This window comes from Phalacrocorax carbo, chromosome 1, assembly GCF_963921805.1.
Source record: "Phalacrocorax carbo chromosome 1, bPhaCar2.1, whole genome shotgun sequence".
Classification (NCBI taxonomy): Eukaryota; Metazoa; Chordata; class Aves; order Suliformes; family Phalacrocoracidae; genus Phalacrocorax; species Phalacrocorax carbo.
In genome coordinates this window covers 60073082-60093714 of record NC_087513.1, presented here as the reverse complement: position 1 = coordinate 60093714, position 20633 = coordinate 60073082, and the positions used below count along the sequence as shown (strand labels likewise).

General features: G+C 40.2%; 1 protein-coding gene across 1 annotated transcript; it reads left to right on the top strand.

Moving 5' to 3' along the window:
• The first annotated feature begins 313 nt into the window (after positions 1 to 313).
• Positions 314 to 20131, top strand: PWP1 (PWP1 homolog, endonuclein). Its single transcript, XM_064455780.1, has 15 exons — positions 314 to 468; positions 545 to 603; positions 2873 to 3027; positions 3463 to 3548; positions 5930 to 6026; positions 7618 to 7728; positions 8468 to 8598; positions 9993 to 10066; positions 12229 to 12325; positions 13224 to 13285; positions 15051 to 15162; positions 16171 to 16261; positions 17104 to 17225; positions 17662 to 17767; positions 18426 to 20131. Exons 1-15 carry the CDS (start codon positions 403 to 405, stop codon positions 18539 to 18541), a joined length of 1485 nt encoding a protein of 494 aa, XP_064311850.1. The 5' UTR covers positions 314 to 402; the 3' UTR covers positions 18542 to 20131.
• Positions 20132 to 20633: the final 502 nt, after the last annotated feature.

The following is a 20633-nucleotide window of genomic DNA, read 5'->3' as shown; positions in this document are numbered from 1 at the left end:
GATATTAAAAAAACGTGTAGACGTGGCACTTCAGGTCACGATTTAGGAGGCATGGTGGTGTTGATTTGACGGGTGGACCTGACGACCTTACAGATCTTTTAGGACCCTAACTATTCTGGGATCGTATGAGCCAACCGCCGCGCAGGCCCCACCGCGCAGGCTCGGCCCTCTCAGGGCCCGCCCCCTACAGGCCAACCGCCTCTTCCCCCTGTAGCTACGCTTACACCCCTCCCCTCCTCCCGGGCTTTCCCGGCGCTCGGAGATGACCTCACACGGCTCTGTCTCCGCCCCTTCCGTTTTTCCCTCGCTGTTGCAGACGGACCCGCCGTCGTGTACGTCACTCCGGGCGCGCCGGAGTCGCTCGCACGTGCTGTCCCGCGCCGCTCGCTTGCCGCCGCCGCTATGAGCTGCCCCGTGACGTGCGCCGCCTGGGTGCGCTGCGGCGTTGCCAAGGAAACGCCGGACAAGGTGGGGGCGGTGGCCGGGCTGAGGGACACCCTCCCCACCCCGCCGCCCCTCACCCCGCTCTGTGTCCCCCCCGCAGGTACAGCTCAGCGAGGAGGAGCTGAAGCGCCTCATCGAGGAGGCCCAGGAGAGGCTGGGGTGAGCCGAGGGGGGGCGGCCGGGAGGGCGGGGGCCGCGCTGGAGGCGGGGGTGGAGCCCCCCGGCCCTGCCGCTGACATTGTTGAGGCCTGGAGGGGGGTTGCTGAAGCCCCGGCTCGGGGTTCAGCAGCGAGCAGTGGCGATGGGCGGCGGCCGGCGTGGCTTCCTCCTGAAGCGGCTCTGTCAGGTCAGCCCGAGCTCCGGGAGGGTCGTTGGTCCGGAGTGAGAAAGGAGAAACATTGGGTGGAGGAGACACGGCCTTCGTCGTAGGTATGACAACATGGGGTCGCGTTCCCGTGTGGTGCTTCAGGTGCCAACCCCGCGCCGTCGGACCAGCTGCGCGCTTCAGGTGACGGCTGCAGAGACCGCTCGGGGCAGCTGGAGCTGCCCTTCCCGCCTCGAGCGAGGACATAAGTTGGGTTTGTAACCGTGGGTGCTTTGGAGATGTGGCAAATCGACATGGAAGTCCTGGACTGGCTGCGAAAAAGTGGATGTGGCGGGTGAGGCGTTGTAGTGTAAGCGAGCCTGGAGGCCAGAGTGGGGCTTGGAATGGCTCGGTATTTATGCTTTGGCAAAAAAGGCAAAACATCAGTCAGGGGTGTATTTATGGTTCACATATGAAATGGGGCACATCATCACTCCACTCAGCACTGAAAGCCCTTAGTTGTGTAGTTGCGTTTTGTTGCTCATCTTTTAAGAAAAAGGTAAATAAACTTAAAAAAGAATAACAGAAGTGATGGATTTAGGAAACATGATCTGTGGAAGGCAATAATGGCTCTCTTTTGTCTAGAAAAAGATGAGGTATTGAGGTCTCTTTTCTGGCCTTTTGCAGTTAGATCTGTTAATAGATTTAGGCTTCTGTTTCAGCTCTGTAGGGTGTGTGGTTATACCTCAGTATGTGTGATTGAACAGGCGCAACAGGTAGCAGTAAAAGCTTTTATAGTTGGGTGAACATTATCCACCCTATTACTGTTAGACAGATCTGTGACTTTATTGCTGAACAGAGTGTTTTGTCCCAGAATGTGTTTTGTTCTGGTTTTTTAACAGTTCCAAAATAATCTTTAAACATTTGGAAGATTATTCTTTTATGTTAATTTCTTAACCAGTTGTTTAATGTTTTCTGTTATCTGCGGTGTTACTTGTTTCTCCTTTTTGCATGTGAACTTTTGGGCTTTTGAGGGGATTCCTTTCTCTTGCAATTCAAAAACATGGAAAGATTTGAGGTGCTGTTTGTTAGTAATTATGCATTCTGTTAGATTTCAGCATGGAAATTTAAAGACCATCCTTAACAACCAAAGGGGTTATGATCTCTTTATAACGCCTGGAGCTTTGTAGAATTTGTTACGATGTCAGTCACTTTTTTTCCTGGACAAAGATCACAAACCAGACTCAGATTTAGAATTTCCAGTGGTAACAAGATAATTAGAGATTCTGAATCTAAATGTGAAGTGTTTATTTTACTGAACAGATTATAAAAACAGGCTTCTGATATTTACCTTAGAACATATCTATGAGAACTACCTTAGCTCATTGTTGTCTGTAAATTTTGCATGCAGAAGGACAGAAATACAGTGTTCAGCAGGGATGAGTTCCTATAGAGCACGCTCCATTGAGGCAATCTGAGATGTCTGTTAGCTTCTCAGCTGATGTTTAACGCGTGCTTCCTTTTACTGAGTTCCTTGCATATGGAATTGTTGCCACAAAAGTTCCGAGTTTTCTAGATGTTGTATAACTTACCCCATAAGAAGTAGTCCGCAATATCTCCCTACCTAATGAGTTTTATGTTGCTTTTTCTTCTAATTAAGTATGGAAGTATGAGGAAATAAGGTCTTAAATTGTGAAGAAATGCAAGAGTCATCACACATGACAGGGCCTGTGGGTGGGAAGAAAACAAGGCAGGATTTAATTGGACACATGCAAACGTACAGAAGTGAGGTTGAGAGCGTTGTATCCACACAAAAATAAAAGGGTAAGAGAAAGGGGTTTAGACACATGGTTTAGCTCTGTCGAGCAAAGTTTGTGCCACCTTTTGTCACAAAAACTTTCAAGGAAGAACTTTCTCTGGAAGCCTGAGAATAATGTTGCCTTGTATTTTGGGAAAAGGTAGGAAAGGAGTGATTGGATTTCCAAATTATTGGCGAAAAGACTTAAAACCCATGTGAACAGCCAGGATTGTGTGCTAAAATTTTGTTAGCAGTGCCCTAAGCAATTACCTAGAGGCATTCTAAATGTCTGTCACAGTTTCTCAGGGTTGTGTATCTTTAAACAGGGATGGCGCTGATGGTAGCGATGAAGGCCAGATGGCACATGGCACAAATGTAGCCAATCCTGCAAGAGCTAACTCTTCTCATAAAAATGAAGACCTCTCTGACAATGAACTGGATGAATATGATCTGGAAAATTATGATGAAGAAGAATGCACAGGTAAGAAAAACTTAAATTTTAGATATGCAGCATAAGTAAAGAACTTTTTAACTTCTTGTTGTACTTAAGTCATTCGTATCCTAAAACTGCGCAGTGATATGTTTCAAATGCTGGAAATTCACATTTTGAATTATTTGCTTGTCCCAGTTTCAGAACTTATTTAGTGAGTGAAATAATTCAATGTCCCCCTCCCTGACACTAGAACACAGAGCAGTGTTGGAAAGGCCATCACTACCCCCCTGCTGTAGTGCTGGAGCAGAGCAGCAGAAGCCCCTGAAAGCACGAAGCAATTTAGCTTCCTGAGGTTATGTTTGGAACTTGGAAGTTCATTCACTGTTGATATTTTGCAATGCAGGTAATACAGGTGTTGGTACAGGACATTCTGACTTCACCTGCCAATTACAAGTATAAAAATATTCTGAAATTCCCATCTAGGTGATTTAACACTTGGAGACAATTTGGCTACTCTGGCAGTATATGGAAGTAATGATAACGATCCTTTCATCACTCTAAAAACCACTGTAAGTACTGGAAAAATATTTAATATCTTTAACTGATTTTTAAGTATGCTGTTTATTTTCCCACATGGCCTCAGGGTCTGTAAGTGCTTGCAGTCCTTTTCCAAAGGAGTGCCAGATTTTTGATCAGACAGAACTCTTTTCTTTTAAAGTTGCTCTGTGCAGTTCCCTCTACGTGTGCTTTTTACATTTAAGTCAGACATTAAGGTGACTTAGCTCATTATTTAAAGCCACGTGCTTCTGTATGTGGAGGCAGTTTGTCACCTATCTACTAGGACCCAGAAAATGCTTGAAGAAATAACAAATCTCAGTATCTGAGGCCACTAATAACCCAAATTAGAAAACCTGACAGATTGCGAGACTTACACCTTCCACCAGTTTGTGGAAGAAACCAGGCTGAGGTGGACTCAGGCTACATGTCAAATTAGGGGTATGGCATAAAGAAATATGTCCCTGATTATTATGCGTGTATTCACAGCGTACTGTGTAGTTGGCAGTTTCTGCCTGTATTAGTTTCCACCAAGTATCAGATCAGGAATATCTTTGCAGAAGCTGGCTTTGTAGGAGCTCCGCAGAGGGTGAAGAAGTCTCTGGCTGCAGCCTAACACAAGTTAACTGTCAGCAGTGCTGTCCTGGTATGCAGCCTGTTTGTCTTTTTCTGGGGAGCAGGGATGCAGCATGCAAGGCATGAGGTAATCATACTACTCTACCTAACATCGGTATTGCCTTAGCTAGAATATTGGGTGCCTTTTCAGAAAAGACGCAGAGGGATTCTAGAGAGTATCCCTTCATTTAGTTCAGAAGGATAAAATGCAGCTTTTAATTGGCTTAACTATGTCAATTATGTTAATATGTGGAGAGATAACAGAAATCAGTTACAAGGTGAGGTTGTCTGAGAAGAGACAATGTAATGTAGAGGACAGCTGGGAGAGACTGTGATCATCTGGGGCAGGGTGATGGAGTAGGTGAATTTTTGAGGCCTCTTCGAAGCATAAAGATTCTGAGACTCTCCTGGGTGCTGTCCTTTCTATACTATTTTGTATTGTTAACGAAGCTAGTAAGGTTGAACGAAAAGAGTAGCTGTAGGCTTCTACCACAGGGTCTAGTTTGTGTGTCAGCAGACTTTGTCAAACGCGCGTGGTCTCAGACAAGGAGTTGTTATGGTGACTTCACATACTGTAGCAAAGGTTGAGGAGGAAGGCATATGACTTATCTTTAAAAGTAGTTCACTTGCTATGTGCATTTTGGGGCACTGTATGTTTTCTCTGTGTTCCACTGAGTGGTCGATGATTTTTCTTGCTCCTGTGTACCAATAGAGGAGAGACGTGCTTTAAAAGTGATTTTTTTTTTTTTTTTTTATAGTCAAAGAGGTGGTGTTTGCACAGGGATTCAGGGAGAGTATGAGCTGCATTTATTCTGTGTCAGAAAAGCTAACTTTCTTCCAGACAGAGAAAAAGAGAACACTTTTTTTCTCAGGCCTTTCTTCTACACTCAAGTTCTTTCCTCATATTTGGAAGAATACTTTTTAGTGCTTCAACATGCATTTTATGTTGTCTTTTGGTATTTACTATTAGTACTGTTGAAGACTAAGTGCTATGTGGCATTAAGTTGATGAATTCAAAGGATTGCAGTACTTGATAGAATTCAAATATAGAAAAGATGCTGGAAGTGAATAAAAAAGAAAATCAAGTCTTGCAACGAGAAGTTCAAAAAGTCTTGTATGTGTTGTATATTTGAAGGATGGTACTCTGTTTGTGTAAGACTATTGACTTTTATGTAGGGTTCTTAGTTTTCCACTAACAAAAATTCCCTGAATGCCTTCCATTCCTCAGTAACAATGAAAATTAGATGAGAGGTTACATCTGTTCTGGTACAGCTGAATGCCCAGTATAGCTGTAGGCAGTACTTTTCTGGAAATATTTTCCAGAAAGTAGACAATGCTTTAATGATCTTGGAATTGCTTCCTGGATGTGAGGAGCAGTTACAATACACTTATTGTGTAAAAAGCTGTTACACTACATAAATGTTCAAGGCATGAGGGCACAAGGGAAATAAGCTGTGTATGTGGGCTCCTGGTGGGGATTCTATTCTCAGCCATGGCTTGCATCATGGTAGCCTCAAAAGATGGTTTCATATTTGGTAATTAAACATCTCTCTAAATCTGCTGAGGTCCTTCCGTCTATACAATAACTATTTGGTCTCCCCATGATGGAGTCTGGTTCCTGTCTTTCTCTGTTTACCACTATAAGACAGTTTCAGCAGCAGGGTGTTGGTTTTTTAGAGTTTTCAGCTATGGATAAAAGTTATTACTGCTTCAGCCTTTTGAATGTGTGTTGTTTAGCGCCTTGCTTAACATATGTTGTCCTCTCCTTTTCGCTGTTCAGGATCAATATGAACAGGAGGACTTCTTGATTAAGCCCAGTGACAATCTTGTCCTTTGTGGCAGAGCTGATAAAGACTACTGTAGTTTGGAGGTCCATGGTAAGTAACATAGGATTTGTTCCTTACAGTGAACTTAAGGAATATGTCTTGCCTATCCTTTTCCATACAGCTCTGTAGAGGGGCAGAGGTGTTTTGTCCAAGTCTTTTTTTTTTCCTCATCTGCCCTGTGTGTTTTGTCCTCTTTCCTATGCTGTGGTGCTTTTGCCACTTTCCAGAACTGGAGTATTTAATGTGGAGTTACTGTTATTTGGAGGATAGTGTGCCTTTATCAGGCTGTATAGATTTCCTTTCCTTATTTAATTCCTAATGACACTTAGAAAATACTATGGCATTTTTATTCTCTGAACATACAATCTTTCTTCCAAGCAGTCTTACTTTCCAGATCATGCAAGCTTCCTCTAGTGGTTTGTTGTTAGGTTTTTTCATTTGCTTTCTCCTTGCTTCTTTGAATGCGCTTTCCACTGCTAGGAGTGGAAGAATCAGCACCTTTTTATCATCTTAGTTTTAGAAGAGATGATCCTTAATAAGGTCTGAATACTACTTGTTGGAGAGATGGGTTTAGTTTTTCTGTGTAAAAGATTTTTGTGTTGCAGCAAGGAGTACTGCTGAGTGTGCTGAAATTATCATCTCCTCGTATGGTGGTTCTTTGGGGGAATGTTTCTGGCCGCTTCTGCCATGGTACTTGTTTCTGCAGGCAAAGTATTCTATTTTAAGAGAACGGCAAGACCAAAGTGTTTGAAGGCATCTCTTCAGATACCAGCATCTGGCACTTTTTGTATCTGGGGGTGTTTACAATTTTTAAAAACTGTGTTATTTTCCCAGTATGAACTTATAAAACTACAGCACAGGCTTCTGCAGTTCATAACATTGGGTAGACCTGTCTTAATTACTAAGACTACTTAGTTAACTGAAGTTAACTGAAGACTTCAGTTAGTATCTGAACATCTGTCATGTTCACTTAAAAACAGCACAGTGATTTTGTGTGTGTGATTATAGCATTTTATTAAAATAATTAATGTGCTTTATCTGCTGTTCAGTTGGTAAATTTTTTTATTATAAGGAGAAAAATAGCTGGCTATAGCGTTTAGTATGTGGTTGCTTTACCAGAACTCTCCATGTATCGCAGTTGCAACCTGCTAAAGGTAACTTCATCTGACTTCTTCAGCTTCCTTTGATTTGGAAACCGTTTGTCTTTTACCTTCATTTCGCCTTTGATTGTATCTAGAATTCTTTTTTTAATTGCTGATTCTATAAAATGAATGTCTAAACCTTCATTAATGTGTCCTGATGCAGAAAGTGGAGGTGATGGATACGGAGTGTCTATTTTAAAGTGACCTTACAAACAAAGTAGTGTAGTATGCTACCAATAAAATGTCTAAGCTTTGCTGAGCTTGTCGCTTCTATCTAAAGTACACAGGAGTATGTTTGGTTTGTGTATTTCTATGAGGCATAACATTAGTACTTGGAGGCTCTGGCCTCTACACTAGAATTCTGAACATGCAGCGAATTTACATTCTGGATCTCTGACAATTTAATGTTTGCCACATCTGCCTTTTACAGAAGTGAACTGTTTGTAGTTGCTTGCTTTCCCTCTTCACTGATGTCTTGTGTATCTTTAATTCTCTTTCAGTTTATAATCATGAAGAGAACTCATTTTATATACATCATGATATTCTCTTGCCGGCTTACCCTCTAAGTCTGGAGTGGTTGAATTTTGATCCTAGTCCCGATGAATCACTAGGTAAATTACAAAGGATACTGTAAATATCGAGTTAAATAACTTTTGCTTGAAAAGTATGTAAATGGAATGTTGTCACTAAAAGTTTCCTCCAGTGGTATGAACAGAAATAAAACCAAGATACTGAGATGGAAAAACTGAATATTGGTTTTTTTGGTCTGGTGATACAGTCATCTTAGTGATGCTGCCATAACAAGTGATTTGACTAAACCCCTGGTTTTATTATAAATAACTGAGTTATTGTCAATTACCAGACCAGACCAAGCTCTTCTCTAATCCATTTTCCATTTGCAGATGAAAGGTTGCTTTTGTTCAAAATCATAATGGCCAATGCAGTTCATTAACTGTAAAACACAGCAACATTTATATAAATTTATGTACTTAGTAATATTTTTCCTGTTTTACAGAATATTTTTTTTTGTTATTTAGCACAGGGAATGTGGGTTTTTTTCCTTCTTAAAAAAAACAAACAAAATGTGGAACTTCATACAGCTTCTTTGAACAAATATTTGTACTGGAGGGGAATTGTATTGGAGAACAAGTAAATTTTTCTCTGGCCACATCTGCTGTCAGTTGGTATTTTTGATTTGCTCCTGTCAGTTAAAATCATCAAAGATCTTCAAGTAGAAGATTCTGGCACATAAGTTTTACTTAATCAAAGAAATAAGCAACAGTGGGATTGCCAGATATGCCGTTTCATAACTCTAAATAATTGTGGTTGCGTTTGGGTTTCTGCTTGTAGGAAATTATGTTGCAGTGGGTAACATGACCCCAGTTATTGACGTTTGGGACCTTGATATAGTAGAATCCTTAGAACCAGTCTTTTCTCTGGGAGACAAGAAGGAGAAAAAGAAGAAAAAGAAAATAAAGAAAGTAAGTATTGCAAAATGGTTTATCTGGTTGGATGGAGGAAACTTAGAGCAAGGATAATGTTACTCACTTTTTTTTCCTACACTGAAAAAATCATGGATAGTCTGGTTTAATTCTGTCTGTCCTGTTGAAAGATGGTATTTAGACATGTTACAGAAGGTAATGTCATGGTCATCTGCGATGGGTTGAAATTAGTATTTTCCTGTGACTCAGAGTTGAAAAGGCATTGAGCAATGAAGGACAAGGTTGACACTAATAAAATACATTCACTCAGGATTCCCCTCTGTTAGCTTTATCTATCTAAAATTTAAGTATATATAAGATAGTCATCATCATCATAAGGTGATTGCATAGAGACACCCCCAGAGAATGGCTGAGTTTCTTTTAGTGGACTGCAGGGAAAAACTTAACTACCAAAGAGGAAGGCTGAGGTTTAGACTGGATCCAAAGTTACATGAGATGAATCAGACTCATTGTGTTCCTGAATGTGTTGTTATGATTTGTCCAAATTCTTTGGTAAGTAAAACAAGTATGGAAGATAACATAACTTTAATCTTCTAGATTTTGCTTAGAGTAGATGCCTCAGAAAGTGCTTAAAGACTCCCTAGAGTAAATGGGGAAGGTGAACACTGGGTATATAGCTAATCTTGGTTTCCCAAACAAAGGAGCACTGCAGTGTTAGTCAGCTAAAGAACCACTCTGTGAAATTGTGAAGGGGGTTTACGTCTTAAGCTCTCAGACGTTCTGGTTGTAAAAATAATAGGAAAAAAATATCCTTGGAAGGGCAATTTGTTCTGTGAAACTTGCTTCTGAAAATCACTGAGTGATCAGATTTGCTGTTGAAGATACCATTCATAAATGTTACCTCTGTGTGAAATACTAGTTGTTCTTTGTATGGATAACTAAAGCCTGGAATTAAGAATAGAAGAGGAATGGGGTGGCTTATGGGTGGTTTCCAGTTGCTGTCCCAGTAAACTTGGAAGCTTAACCATTTTAAATTAGAATTTGTAGGAGCTGGCAGCTACAAGGACCTAAAGCTCAATTAATTGGGAGGAGGGAGAGGGAACTGCCAGGAGTTTTTAGAAAGAAGCTGAAGAAGCTGCACATCAGCTGGAGACAATGAAAATTCTTCTGCTAGCCTGAAGGGAGTAACCAGTTCTGTAAGCCCACCAGCTGTGAATGGAGATTGGGGTAGGATGAATCTGAGATCTGGGGTAGGAGGCGAGGCGTAGGTACTGCAGAGGCAGTTCTATAAAAAGTCTCGTTTCAGCAAGTGAGAACAATATAAAACATGAAGTTGTTTGTGAAGGCATTAAGGACTTCATACTAATATGTTGTAATGCTTGATTTCCGTTGAAGCTGTGATTTTCAAAAGTATATTATATCTGCATATACAGAGTTTATCTTCAGAAGAGACAGTCAAAGGACATACTGATGCTGTGCTTGATCTTTCATGGAATAAACAAAGCAGGTAAAAGAATACTTGGATAACAATAGTTGGTTACTAATTTGTGTACTTAATTAGGCATAATTTTTCACACAAAGCCAAAATCTTATGTAGTGTAACATTGAACTTGAAAGCAGTGCTGAAATTAATCAATTCTCAAAAATACACCCCCCCTTTTTTTTAACTAGCAGTCTTGATTTATGTTTCTTTTTAAAGCCTGTATATTGCCGCAGATAGCTTTTTATTTTGCAAGTTGTCTAGATGAGGGCAGAGCTAAGGTGAGTCTAAGCCATTTGATGCAGGAGCTACATTTAAGTCGAATGCACAAATGGGAGAAGCAGAAGAGCTGCCCTGATCTGCCAATGACCTAAAACATAATTTCAACAGACAGAAGTAGATTTACAGAAGGAAGTCCTTACTATGCTGGTCTTTCCCTCTGGCTTTTGCACCAGAGCTGTGAACAGAAAAGAGAGTGTAAAAGCCCTAATAGCACAGTTATAGAAATGCCTCTGACCTTTGGGTCATCTTGTGCAGAGAGAATTCCCTGTTGCATGAATGAACTAGCAATGTAGTGCTGCTATTGAAGCAACACAAAGCTGGCACATCTTCGGGGAGAGGTCAGGGACAATGTGCGGACTGAAATAAAGATGCTGCTGGTTTTTTATTGCTTAGGTGTTTTTTAGCAGTTCAGCTGTCCGAGGATCCTCAGCATGGGCCTTGCAACTGTTCCAGTCAGACACGGGCTGATTTTTTTGGTTTTTTTCCTGCTGTCATAAATGTCTCAGAAGTTACACATAGTCAGCTCTGCGTACTCCTGATCAGCAGGTGTAAGCCTTCATTTACAATGCTTTGCTATCTAGATATGGAACAAGGAAACACCCACATAGACATGCAGTAAATGTACATAAATTGCACTCTTTAATTTACAGTATGTTGTCTACTGTTCTTAAATTATACATATGCACAGAGTGTGGTAGTGATCATTCCACAGTGTTACTAAAGAGCAGCTTTCATGTACCTATGAACAGTTGTCTGGTGATAATATGGAGGCAAGTCACAAAAATAATGGCTACAATAATTAAGTGTCTGGAATACATAATTCTGTAATGTGCTGAGTTACAAACTCATCGATACTGGTTGATTTTTCTGGAAATAAGAACAGCCTTGAAGTGGGAAGTTTAGGGGCAAAACAAGGAACTCCTTGGAGCAGCTATATTTAAATGTTTTGGTAGTGGTGTTTTGTTTGGTGTGTTTTGTTTTTGTTTTTTAAGCAAGACATACTGTCACAAGTCTGTAAATAACTTTCTGCCTGTAGATCATAATGATGTTACTGTAAAATGTTCTCGTAGCCTTCACTATGCATTTTCTTAACTTTCCCTTGTAACATCGTCTGGGAGAACAGTGTTTCCAGGAGAATGTTAGCTCTTTCAGTCAGAAACGCTTGGTTAGTATTAAAAAAAAAAGTGTGTGGGGAGCAGCTTCAATCAGAAACAGCACATTGAGGTAACAGATCTGTTTTTAAGAGCAATGGTAGCAATTGTGCTGTGTATTTGACAGGCCTTTGGGAATGTTTTGAGGGTTTTTTTCTGATTAAATTTTTAAACTATGTGTTTATTGCGTTGACATAACTGGTCAAATTTAAGTTGAAATATGAGGTCTGTAAACTAACAAAAACGTTAGCGGTTCTTTTCAGCATTCTGTGAAGGATGTACAGTGTTGGGTCTTCAGTAGTTTATATAAACACTCGGATACTGGAGAGCAAAATATTTTAAGAACAGGTTTGACTCTTGGCTGTATGCGTGTGCAAATAAAACTAAGTTGCATAGGTAATGTTTAAAAATACTATCTTAATGTCAAAGGAAAGGAAGTGCTTAAAAGCCTTTCTTGCTTAGTTTTGTTCAGGAAATCTTCCATTAAATTAAATTTTAAGTAGTGTGGAGGGGGAAATAAAAGCAAACCGTCACTTATAAATGTTGAACTAATATAATGTAATATAGCCTGTTAATAATCTTTACTTGTAATTTAGAATTACCTTCAGGAAATTATTCCTCAGGTTTGACATACAGTCTGGAGAACAGAGTGTATTTGATTTCAGAATCAGGCTCTGCATCTATTTTGGTTTTTTGACCATTATTTGTTTGCATCTGTGTAAAGATTACTAGAACTTATTTTTGATCCATTATCAGGAATGTTTTAGCAAGTGCGTCTGCTGACAGTACTGTGGTTCTGTGGGATATGTCTGTGGGTAAGCCAGCAGCCAGCCTGATGCTACATACAGACAAGGTATGTAATAATTGCTATGTTTCTTCCACTGTAAAATACAGAGAAAAAAATAACTGTAGTTTTTCATTAGCTGCTCGGTAGTGAACCCGTAGAACAATAATTCTGCAATTGTCTAACAACTGTGCAGAATTGTTTAAATTTCTGAATTAGTTGCTTCGGCGAACACCACCCTATTTGCTTTTTAAAATGTTATGTAACTTATCCTTTAGAAGGTTTGCAAAGATTTACGGCGGTTTTAAAAATGCCTTTTGTGTGAAAACCCCGATGGCTGGGAATCTAACAGTGCTGGTATAAGCTACAAAAAACAGATCTCTGAGCGTAGGTCAAACTGTAAATCTCCCTTAAAAGAAACAATGAGTGTTGGTTACAGTTTGTTCTAGGTAAGAAAGGTTTGAAGTAAATTATACTAAAATAACATAGTGATGAATACTTCAGAAATTAATTAATCTCATAGTAATTAAAATGTGAAAGTTAGTTATTAAGGGCTATAACCTTATTTTGCTGTTAGCAAAGTCACTGCCCTTAGCAAACTCCTGATTTTAATTTTTTGCTAACATCTGCATTTTTCCCCAAACTGGAAGCAGCTATTCTTTTACCTCTTCTGGCTTTTTTTTTTTTAAATATCTAGAAGGGGGGCATATGGTTCTGTTCAGTTAAATTATGTTGGAAAATATCTTGTTTGCACTGGGTGCGATGTTTGAAATAAATGTAATGTTCATCTCTTGCACTGTTTTATGAGAAATCTGAGTATCAACAAGCTTAATAGGAGGGTGTTTTGGGGGGAAATGTGCTGGTTTTGAGGAGGGGGGGTTGTGCTCTGTTTGTTCAAAGAAAGTTCCTGTATATGTGTGTGTTATCTCAATGCTTATTTTTTAAAATAAAATCTTCTGTTCTCTAGGTCCAGACAGTGCAATTTCATCCGTTTGAAACTCAGACCCTTATTTCTGGATCTTACGATAAGTATGTCAGAGTAATGTTTTCAAATGTTCCATGTGGAAGGGTGGTAGTATTGAATTAAGCCCGTTAAGTTGCCTCATGTTTTCCTTTTCATGTGCTTATAACTGTGCTGAATTTGAATAATGTTACTGTTTTTTTTCCAGTAAGGTAGCCAGGTTTGTATGTGGCCAAAATGAAGTTTTCCTTACCTCTTTCTCAGGACTAGCCAAATCCTTTAACCATCTGGACTGACATTTTCTATGCCAGGTATCTGACTGAATTTATTTCTTAATTTGGCCTTATGGCATTTTCTGCATTGGGAATGTGTCATGGGTCCTTCCTGTGAAAACTTGTCAAGGTTTTGCCAAACTGTAAGACCAGGGTAGGGGCATGAGAGGACTTCAAAATCCCAGTCCGCTCCCTACAACCTCTATTAATAGGCATGGCCATAGCCAAAGTTTAACAGGCTGCCTCCTGTGATTGCACCTTGGAGATGCTGTGAAATGATTTGTGTCTGCACACTTGGACTAGCTCTGTAATTGCTGCTCTTTATAAGCCAAGCTTCCCCTCTCCTCTCCTAGGGGTAACTTTTAAATTTTGTTCTATAACCATGATTTTTTTTTAATATCAGTTTTCTTACTCTGTTTTTAAGACTTTGTCCTTGTGTTAAAGTGTTTAAAGACTTGTCAATCTTTAGCCAGGCCTTTATGTTCTCTGTCTTGTATTATGCTCTCACTACGTCTGCTTAAGTAAAAGCGTCAGAGAAAAGCCCTTTATTGCTGTTAGGAACCTGCTTCTGTCCACTTTCCTCTCCCTCGACTTCCTTCCATAAAAATAAGAAGGAAAAAAAAGTCCAAACACTGAGACCAGTTTCTCGATCCATTTTTAGCTAGTCCGTTGATCCCACAGACACCTATAAACCAGTGTACTGTCAGTAAACTGCCTTTGAGAATATTTCCTGTAAAGCTTCCCAGGACCACATGCTAGTCAATGAATATTGGCAGATGCCTTCATAACCTGACAGTTAGACTGCTAAAAATTGCTTATGTACTAAAACTGTTGTTGTAAAATGGCTGGTAAAAGAGCTGAGAAGGCTAGATCTTTTTTCTTCCTTTAATTGTAGGATAGAGTCGGAGTGGGTTACACTGTGAATGTAAATTGTGGTGAGGTGTTGCGAGGGTGACGTCGGTGCTCCTTCCTTGCATTTGCATCAAGGAGCTTTTTGAGTTGAGACAGATTCTGCCACCACTGGACTGGGCACAAGCCTGTAAAGAATCCCAAAGGACCCACTAACTCCTACGTGCTCTTTCTCTTTTTTGGAGCAGCATCTCCCTAACTGCTTGTAAAGATTAATTTTTTTTTAATTAAAGCATGTTTGAAAATGTGTGTATACGTATTGCAACTTTATTTCTTAAGTAGTGCATTTTTTGAACAGTCTTTACTTGAGTTTACTGAAGTCTGTTCATAATTGATATATTTGCATAATTATGATCTCCTGTGTGATAAATATCCTATGGAGCGAATTCGTGCTCTCTTTGCTTAAATAGAATGGCTGCTTGTAAACAAGATGAAATGTTGAAGCATATGGAAAAAGCTTGTGCTTATCTGAGGAATTTTCATCTGTTACTGAGTCAGAAGACTAAATAGTGAAGTTGTTTCCATTTTCATTTTTGAACTGTAGTTTACATGGACCTTCTGTAGATGCCAGTGGTAAAAAAAAAAACCAAACCTTCATAAAGTGTTCTGCCATTATTTTTTTTTCTTAATTTCCTATCTGTTTTTCCCATAGATCAGCCGTGCTGTATGATTGCAGAAACCCACAAGATAACCATCGAATGTGGCGGTTTAGTGGTCAGGTTGAAAGAGTAACCTGGAATCACTTCTCACCTTGTCATTTCTTAGTGAGTACATGCTCTTCTATTCTTGGCCTGTTGACTGTTGCCATTTCATTTAACCTGTATTTTCGTGTTCATAATGTTTCCGAATCATGTAATGGACCTGATGGGCAGTTGGTCTGTTGGCATTGCTTATTTTAAAAATGCAGTATGTGGGAGGGTGGTTTTAAGTAGTTTTTTTTTAACAAGTATATCGAGACCATCTACTTATGTGATGCCTTAATTATGACAGAAGAAAAGCAATTGATGCTGCTGCATTTTTACTTCAGAGGCAACTTCTTTGCCATGTTGTTATAGTGTTCAGTGCCTGGGATATATTTTCCTTTGCATAGTTGCTGTTGTGTTTCATGTAATGAGGCAGTTGCAGCTGAGAAGTAGCTAATTAGAACCAAGATCCTGAATATTAATTCAGTGTTTCAAATTAGCGCTAGAGGGCACTGTCCTCCTGTCTGCTATAGAGTAAAAATACTTCAGTTTTGTCAAGATTTTTATAACACAACTTTTAAACAGAATTCAAAACCAAATGTTTTTTATTATTTCAATGGGTGTCTAGTTCTGTTTTGTGTACAGCTAATAAAAGCAGTTTCTCAGTTCTGTTGGGATTATGATGTAGATATGTCAGTAAAATGATGCTTAGCTTTGCACAGGGCTATTGTGCAGCCACGGGATGGCTCCAGAAAAGTTTGAACTACAATTAAGAGACTAAAGGCTCTGTATTTCATTGCCTAATGAGAAAGCCAAGCTTAGCAGTGCAACCGTGTCCAAAATACAGTTTAAGAAATTTGTATAGGATTAAGACTTAGTCCCTGCAGCATAGTTTAGGTACATAGAATAGCTCAGGAGCCTGACTTTGGGGGTGCAGAACAGTGTACACTGTGTAGTGTGCCCTGCTGAGAAGTAGTGTAAGTCTGTCTCCAGCCACAGGGATTTAATAGAGGGTGGGTATTTCACAGGAGCTGTTTTACAAATGAGTGACCACGGCTGTTTGTTTTTAAAATGTTGTGGTTTCCTTAGGCAAGCACAGAGGATGGCTTTGTGTACTGTCTGGATGCTCGTTCTGATAAGCCGCTGTTTACTCTGAAAGCTCATGATGAAGAAGTGTCAGGTAAATTGTGTGTGTGTTGGTTGTCCCCAGTGGCGAGGCACATCTGGAAGATGTCTTTAACCGATATGACTGAGGTGGTAGTGATTCCTTGCTTAACAAATTAGAGTTGAGCACAGTAATCATGGGCAGCTGGTGTGTGAAACACTCTCTGCTGAGAAGCTGTTATAAGCAAAGTATTTGAACAACAGTGAACTTTTCTCAGTGAATATCGTGAATGAGCATGTCAAAACAGATCTGGTCACTTGGGACGCACTCCCTGTGTTTTTGGGTGAGGAAGAATAATATACAATCTGGTCCAGGATTATGAACTGTAACATTTACCTCCTGTAGTCGTAATTATTTTATACTGACATTCAGTCTGGAGATGATTTAGGTATAGCACATGGGAAGGTTTTCACATTGCCTCATTTAGGCTACTTTAATTATTTGATCAGTGTAGAAGCTTCTAAGTAGCAAATTGAAGCACCCGATTAGGTGTCTAAAATGAGATCGTGTGAATATGCCCCATCATCTTGGATAGCAAAGGAGATGGTCTTTGGCAAATGAAAGAAGAAAACTACCTGGGGAAGCCAGATCATGTGAAGTAAGAAGCAGAACAGTGGCTTCTTTGCCCTGTTACTGTTGTTGGATTGAGAGACTACCTGAAGTCAGTTTGCTCTCACTACAGGGAGCGGTGGCAGAGTGAAACGTCCGTTAGCTTTTTGCTCCTTTGTGCTGGAAGAGAGTTTAGCCTGAGGAGAATATTAGGTTTGTTCTCATGACTTCGCTTCAAAATGTGTCCTTGTCTCTGTGAAATCGTGGTTACCTGGTGCTCTCACACTGCCGCACTCTTCATCTTCCAGGGCTACAACTAAGCAGTCAGATCAAAGGGTGCCTTGTGACATCATCTGCTGACAAATATGTGAAAATCTGGGATATCCTGGGAGACAGACCAAGTTTAATTCATTCCAGGAATATGAAAATGGTAGAGTAATATTCATTTCTTGATTCCAAGATGGTTTATATGTAAACTGTCTGCTTAGAACCTTGTTTTACATAACATCTTTTAGGAAAAAAAAAATCACATCTATGTATTCTGGGTAAATCATGCTCATTACAGTGCAGTATTGAATTCGACATGTAATTGGCAGACTGCATCAACACCTCAGACCTCAACACCTGATACAATGTTCTAACTAGAACTATAAGTACCCCAACGTGTAGCTGCCAGGTTCAAGATGAAGACGTGATTTACTGTTTGTAACTAGCAGCTCTTGAATTTGTGTCTTTACAAAATAAGTTTCAGGAAACTTAGAGAGCTCACATTTGCTAAAACTTGCTTGGTGAAAGGATTTTCAGATGACAAATTCATTTTAGGATGGTATTTTTTTAAAAAAATCCTCTTTCTGTCTCCCTCCCAGGGCGTTCTCTTCTGTGCAGCTTGCTGCCCTGACTTCCCGTTTGTTTTTGCCTTTGGAGGAGAGCGAGAAGGGCTGCGTGTTTGGGATATAAGCAAGATAGCTGCAGGTAACATTCTCATTCCTTTGAATCTTGTGGTTCTCCCCTTGTTCCCTGTGTGTATTTGTATATTCAGTAATGTTTTGTGGCTCTGAGAGAAACTGTAGGTTAGTATTTTTAAATACCCAAGACTGTGTATGTGCTCATGTTTTCAGCTTCAAAAAATGTAGGTTTTTTTCTAACTTGGAGAACTGTTTGCCACATTTATTTTCTTGTAGCTAAACGTGGCATGATGTAACACCTGATTTCTTGCAATACCCATGTTTTACTTTTCTCTTAATGTTCCTGGTGTAATCAAGTATCACATTCTTGAGCACCTGTAGGAATAAAAGTGAGGACTGGTTTTGACTGGTTGTAACTACATGTAACTAAACGGCATGAATTTTTGGAGAAGGCTTTCAAGAGCTTGGTGGAAACCAGAGAGACTAAAACCACAAATACATTTAAACTTAACGATTGCTCTTCAAAACACATCCATTTCACAGTACTTAAGTACAGGAATTACACACAGGAAAACCTCTAGAGATGCTCTGGGGGAGAAATAACAGGACTTTAGAACTGCACCAGGTTAGGGTTTCCATTCTGTGATGCTCACCGTGCTTTACCTGCTGTGCTGCTCTCGCCTCTGGAACAGTACGATGTAAGCAATCCCCTGTCTGTGTTGCAGTGAATGAAGTTTTTGGAAACAGAGAGAGACTTGTTCTGGCTGGTACCACCTCTGTAGCTTGCAGCTCTGCGGCCGGAAGTACCAGCAATGATTCGGAGACAGCAATGGAATCGTGATGGACCAAACAACACAAAATCAAAGTAATTAATGGGACTATGATGAACATGCATTCTACAAATACCCGTTTTGGTGAGAGTTCGTAGAAATTACTCTAGTGTCTTGCAGTCTGCAGGGTTCTTCATCTCAGACAAAGAAACGTCATGATGTGGTTAAGCTCTACGTCAGCAGGTCCAAGTTCCTGCCTCTATTACTGGCTTTGAAAGATTAAATCACTTGCTTTTGCCTGAGATAATGATCCCTGAAACAGGGATCATATGTATAAAGTTGATATATAAAACGAAATCGCCACTAGAAAAGCATCCTGCTGCTACCAGAAGTTTGTTGAATACTGCAAAGAAGGTGAATCTCTTCTAAAGGCATAAAGAAACATACTTCAGACAGCAGTTGTGTAATAAATAAACAAAAGCTGAGTGAAATGACAAGTGTAAATAGATAATTTATCCTTAATTTAAGGCTAGATTTACTGATTTCTAATACAGATTTTGGAAGTTCTTGTATGTAACTTTTTAAAGTCTTAAACGTATTTCTTGGGCAGTAAGTTGGAATCCCCGAGCAGAATCTTGAAATGCATTTGTAACACCTCAGACCACCAGTATCAAACCAGAAGTACCCCAGCTGTATCCCATCAAGATTAAGGGTTTCTTTCCCCTGGTTCCACAGCACCTGAAGCTTATTGATCTTGCCTGTGTATTGGGTTTTTCTTCAAGCTCCAAAGATTTATATATATAAAAAAATATATAAATAGAATTTGAACTGAAATAAAGAGCTACTACTCAGAAGAGGATGAGAGGCTGCCAGGACACGAGGCGAGGGTAGGGATCTCAGCTGGTCACTGTCACCGGTCAAAGCTGTCCATGTTACATTACATACTCATGTTCTTAACTCCTCCCAGGTGTTTCTCCCTGAAACCTGAAGGCCTAACCACTGACTTAAACACTTCATTTATAGCATCAGGAACCTATCCAAGGAATGTGACTCAAACAATTTCCTCACATTTAAAATGAACACCCAAGTGCCTTACCCCAGGCTAGAAGTTAAATGATACTCTTACCCTCCTGTCAAGTGCTTCTCTTTCCACATACTGGAAGGTGTCTTATTAAAGTGCTGCTGCTGCAAAAACACTGAGTATTAAAGCAACTGGTATCAAAGCAGCTGTAGTGTCAGTGCATGGAGTTGACAAGCTCTTGGCCCCGCTCTCCACCCTAGCTCACAGTAACAGGTTCTGGTGAGGCAAAGCAGATAAATTGTAGCAGTACAAATGGCAGGTGGGGAAAAGGCAGGGCTTCCAGGTTTCCTTCCCATCCCTTAAGTGGCTGCTTCTAAATCCAATGTTTCTAGTCTGGTGACAGGTGTTTAGCATGGCTCTACAGGAACCAAGAATATTTTGGATGTGTTGACATTCCTGCCTCAATCCTTTCTCTGCCAAGCAATAGTGAACAATGTGTGAACCACAAATTAACAACTGCTTTTGTGAAGCCTAAGATGGTGAAAGCATCGGAACCACCTCTGTTCAAGTGCTCTCCACTGAAGAGCTGCAAGTTTTTCTAAACCTTTCATTTGCAATAAATGCTTTGTGTTACGCTCTTTGGGGGTAGTAATTTCTATTATCTCTACCGCTGGTATTAGTTGGCGCTGTAACTGTAGACGATGCTTTTTGTTTTAGGAAGAAATTGCATTACTGCAAGCCACAGACTTTTCCCTCAACTAAACAAAATCCCTCAGCCTGTCTTTCTGGAACTTAAAATTCACATACTGATCTCAGAGGGCAAGCCTGATGCATTTTCAGGTTTGAAGAACCATGGGGGCTCACTAGGAGATCCAGCATACGGGGAGAGGTACAACTGAACTTAGGCCATTTAGGACAAGCACTAGAGCCGCTTTCACAAGTCAACCTGCAGCTGCCACCTCGGAGAACAGAGCTCAGCTCGCTGTTCTTTTACAGCACAGCCAGAGGAGCTACCCGACAAATCTACAAGGTTTAAAGGCAAGTTCTTAGCTGTGCCTGTTCAGGGAGGTGCGCCTACCTCTACTTTGTTCCAGGAAAGCTTGGGAGAGGCAGAGGCTGAAAGAGCGGTGTTGTTTCTCTTA

Excerpts from the sequence above, each read along its gene's own strand:
- PWP1 (XM_064455780.1), top strand. The coding sequence starts at position 403 with ATGAGCTGCCCCGTGACGTGCGCCGCCTGGGTGCGCTGCGGCGTTGCC. Across the intron at positions 13,286-15,050 it reads ATTTCTGGATCTTACGATAA|ATCAGCCGTGCTGTATGATT; the intron begins GTATGTCAGAGT and ends TTTTTCCCATAG. Across the intron at positions 16,262-17,103 it reads TCATGATGAAGAAGTGTCAG|GGCTACAACTAAGCAGTCAG; the intron begins GTAAATTGTGTG and ends TTCATCTTCCAG.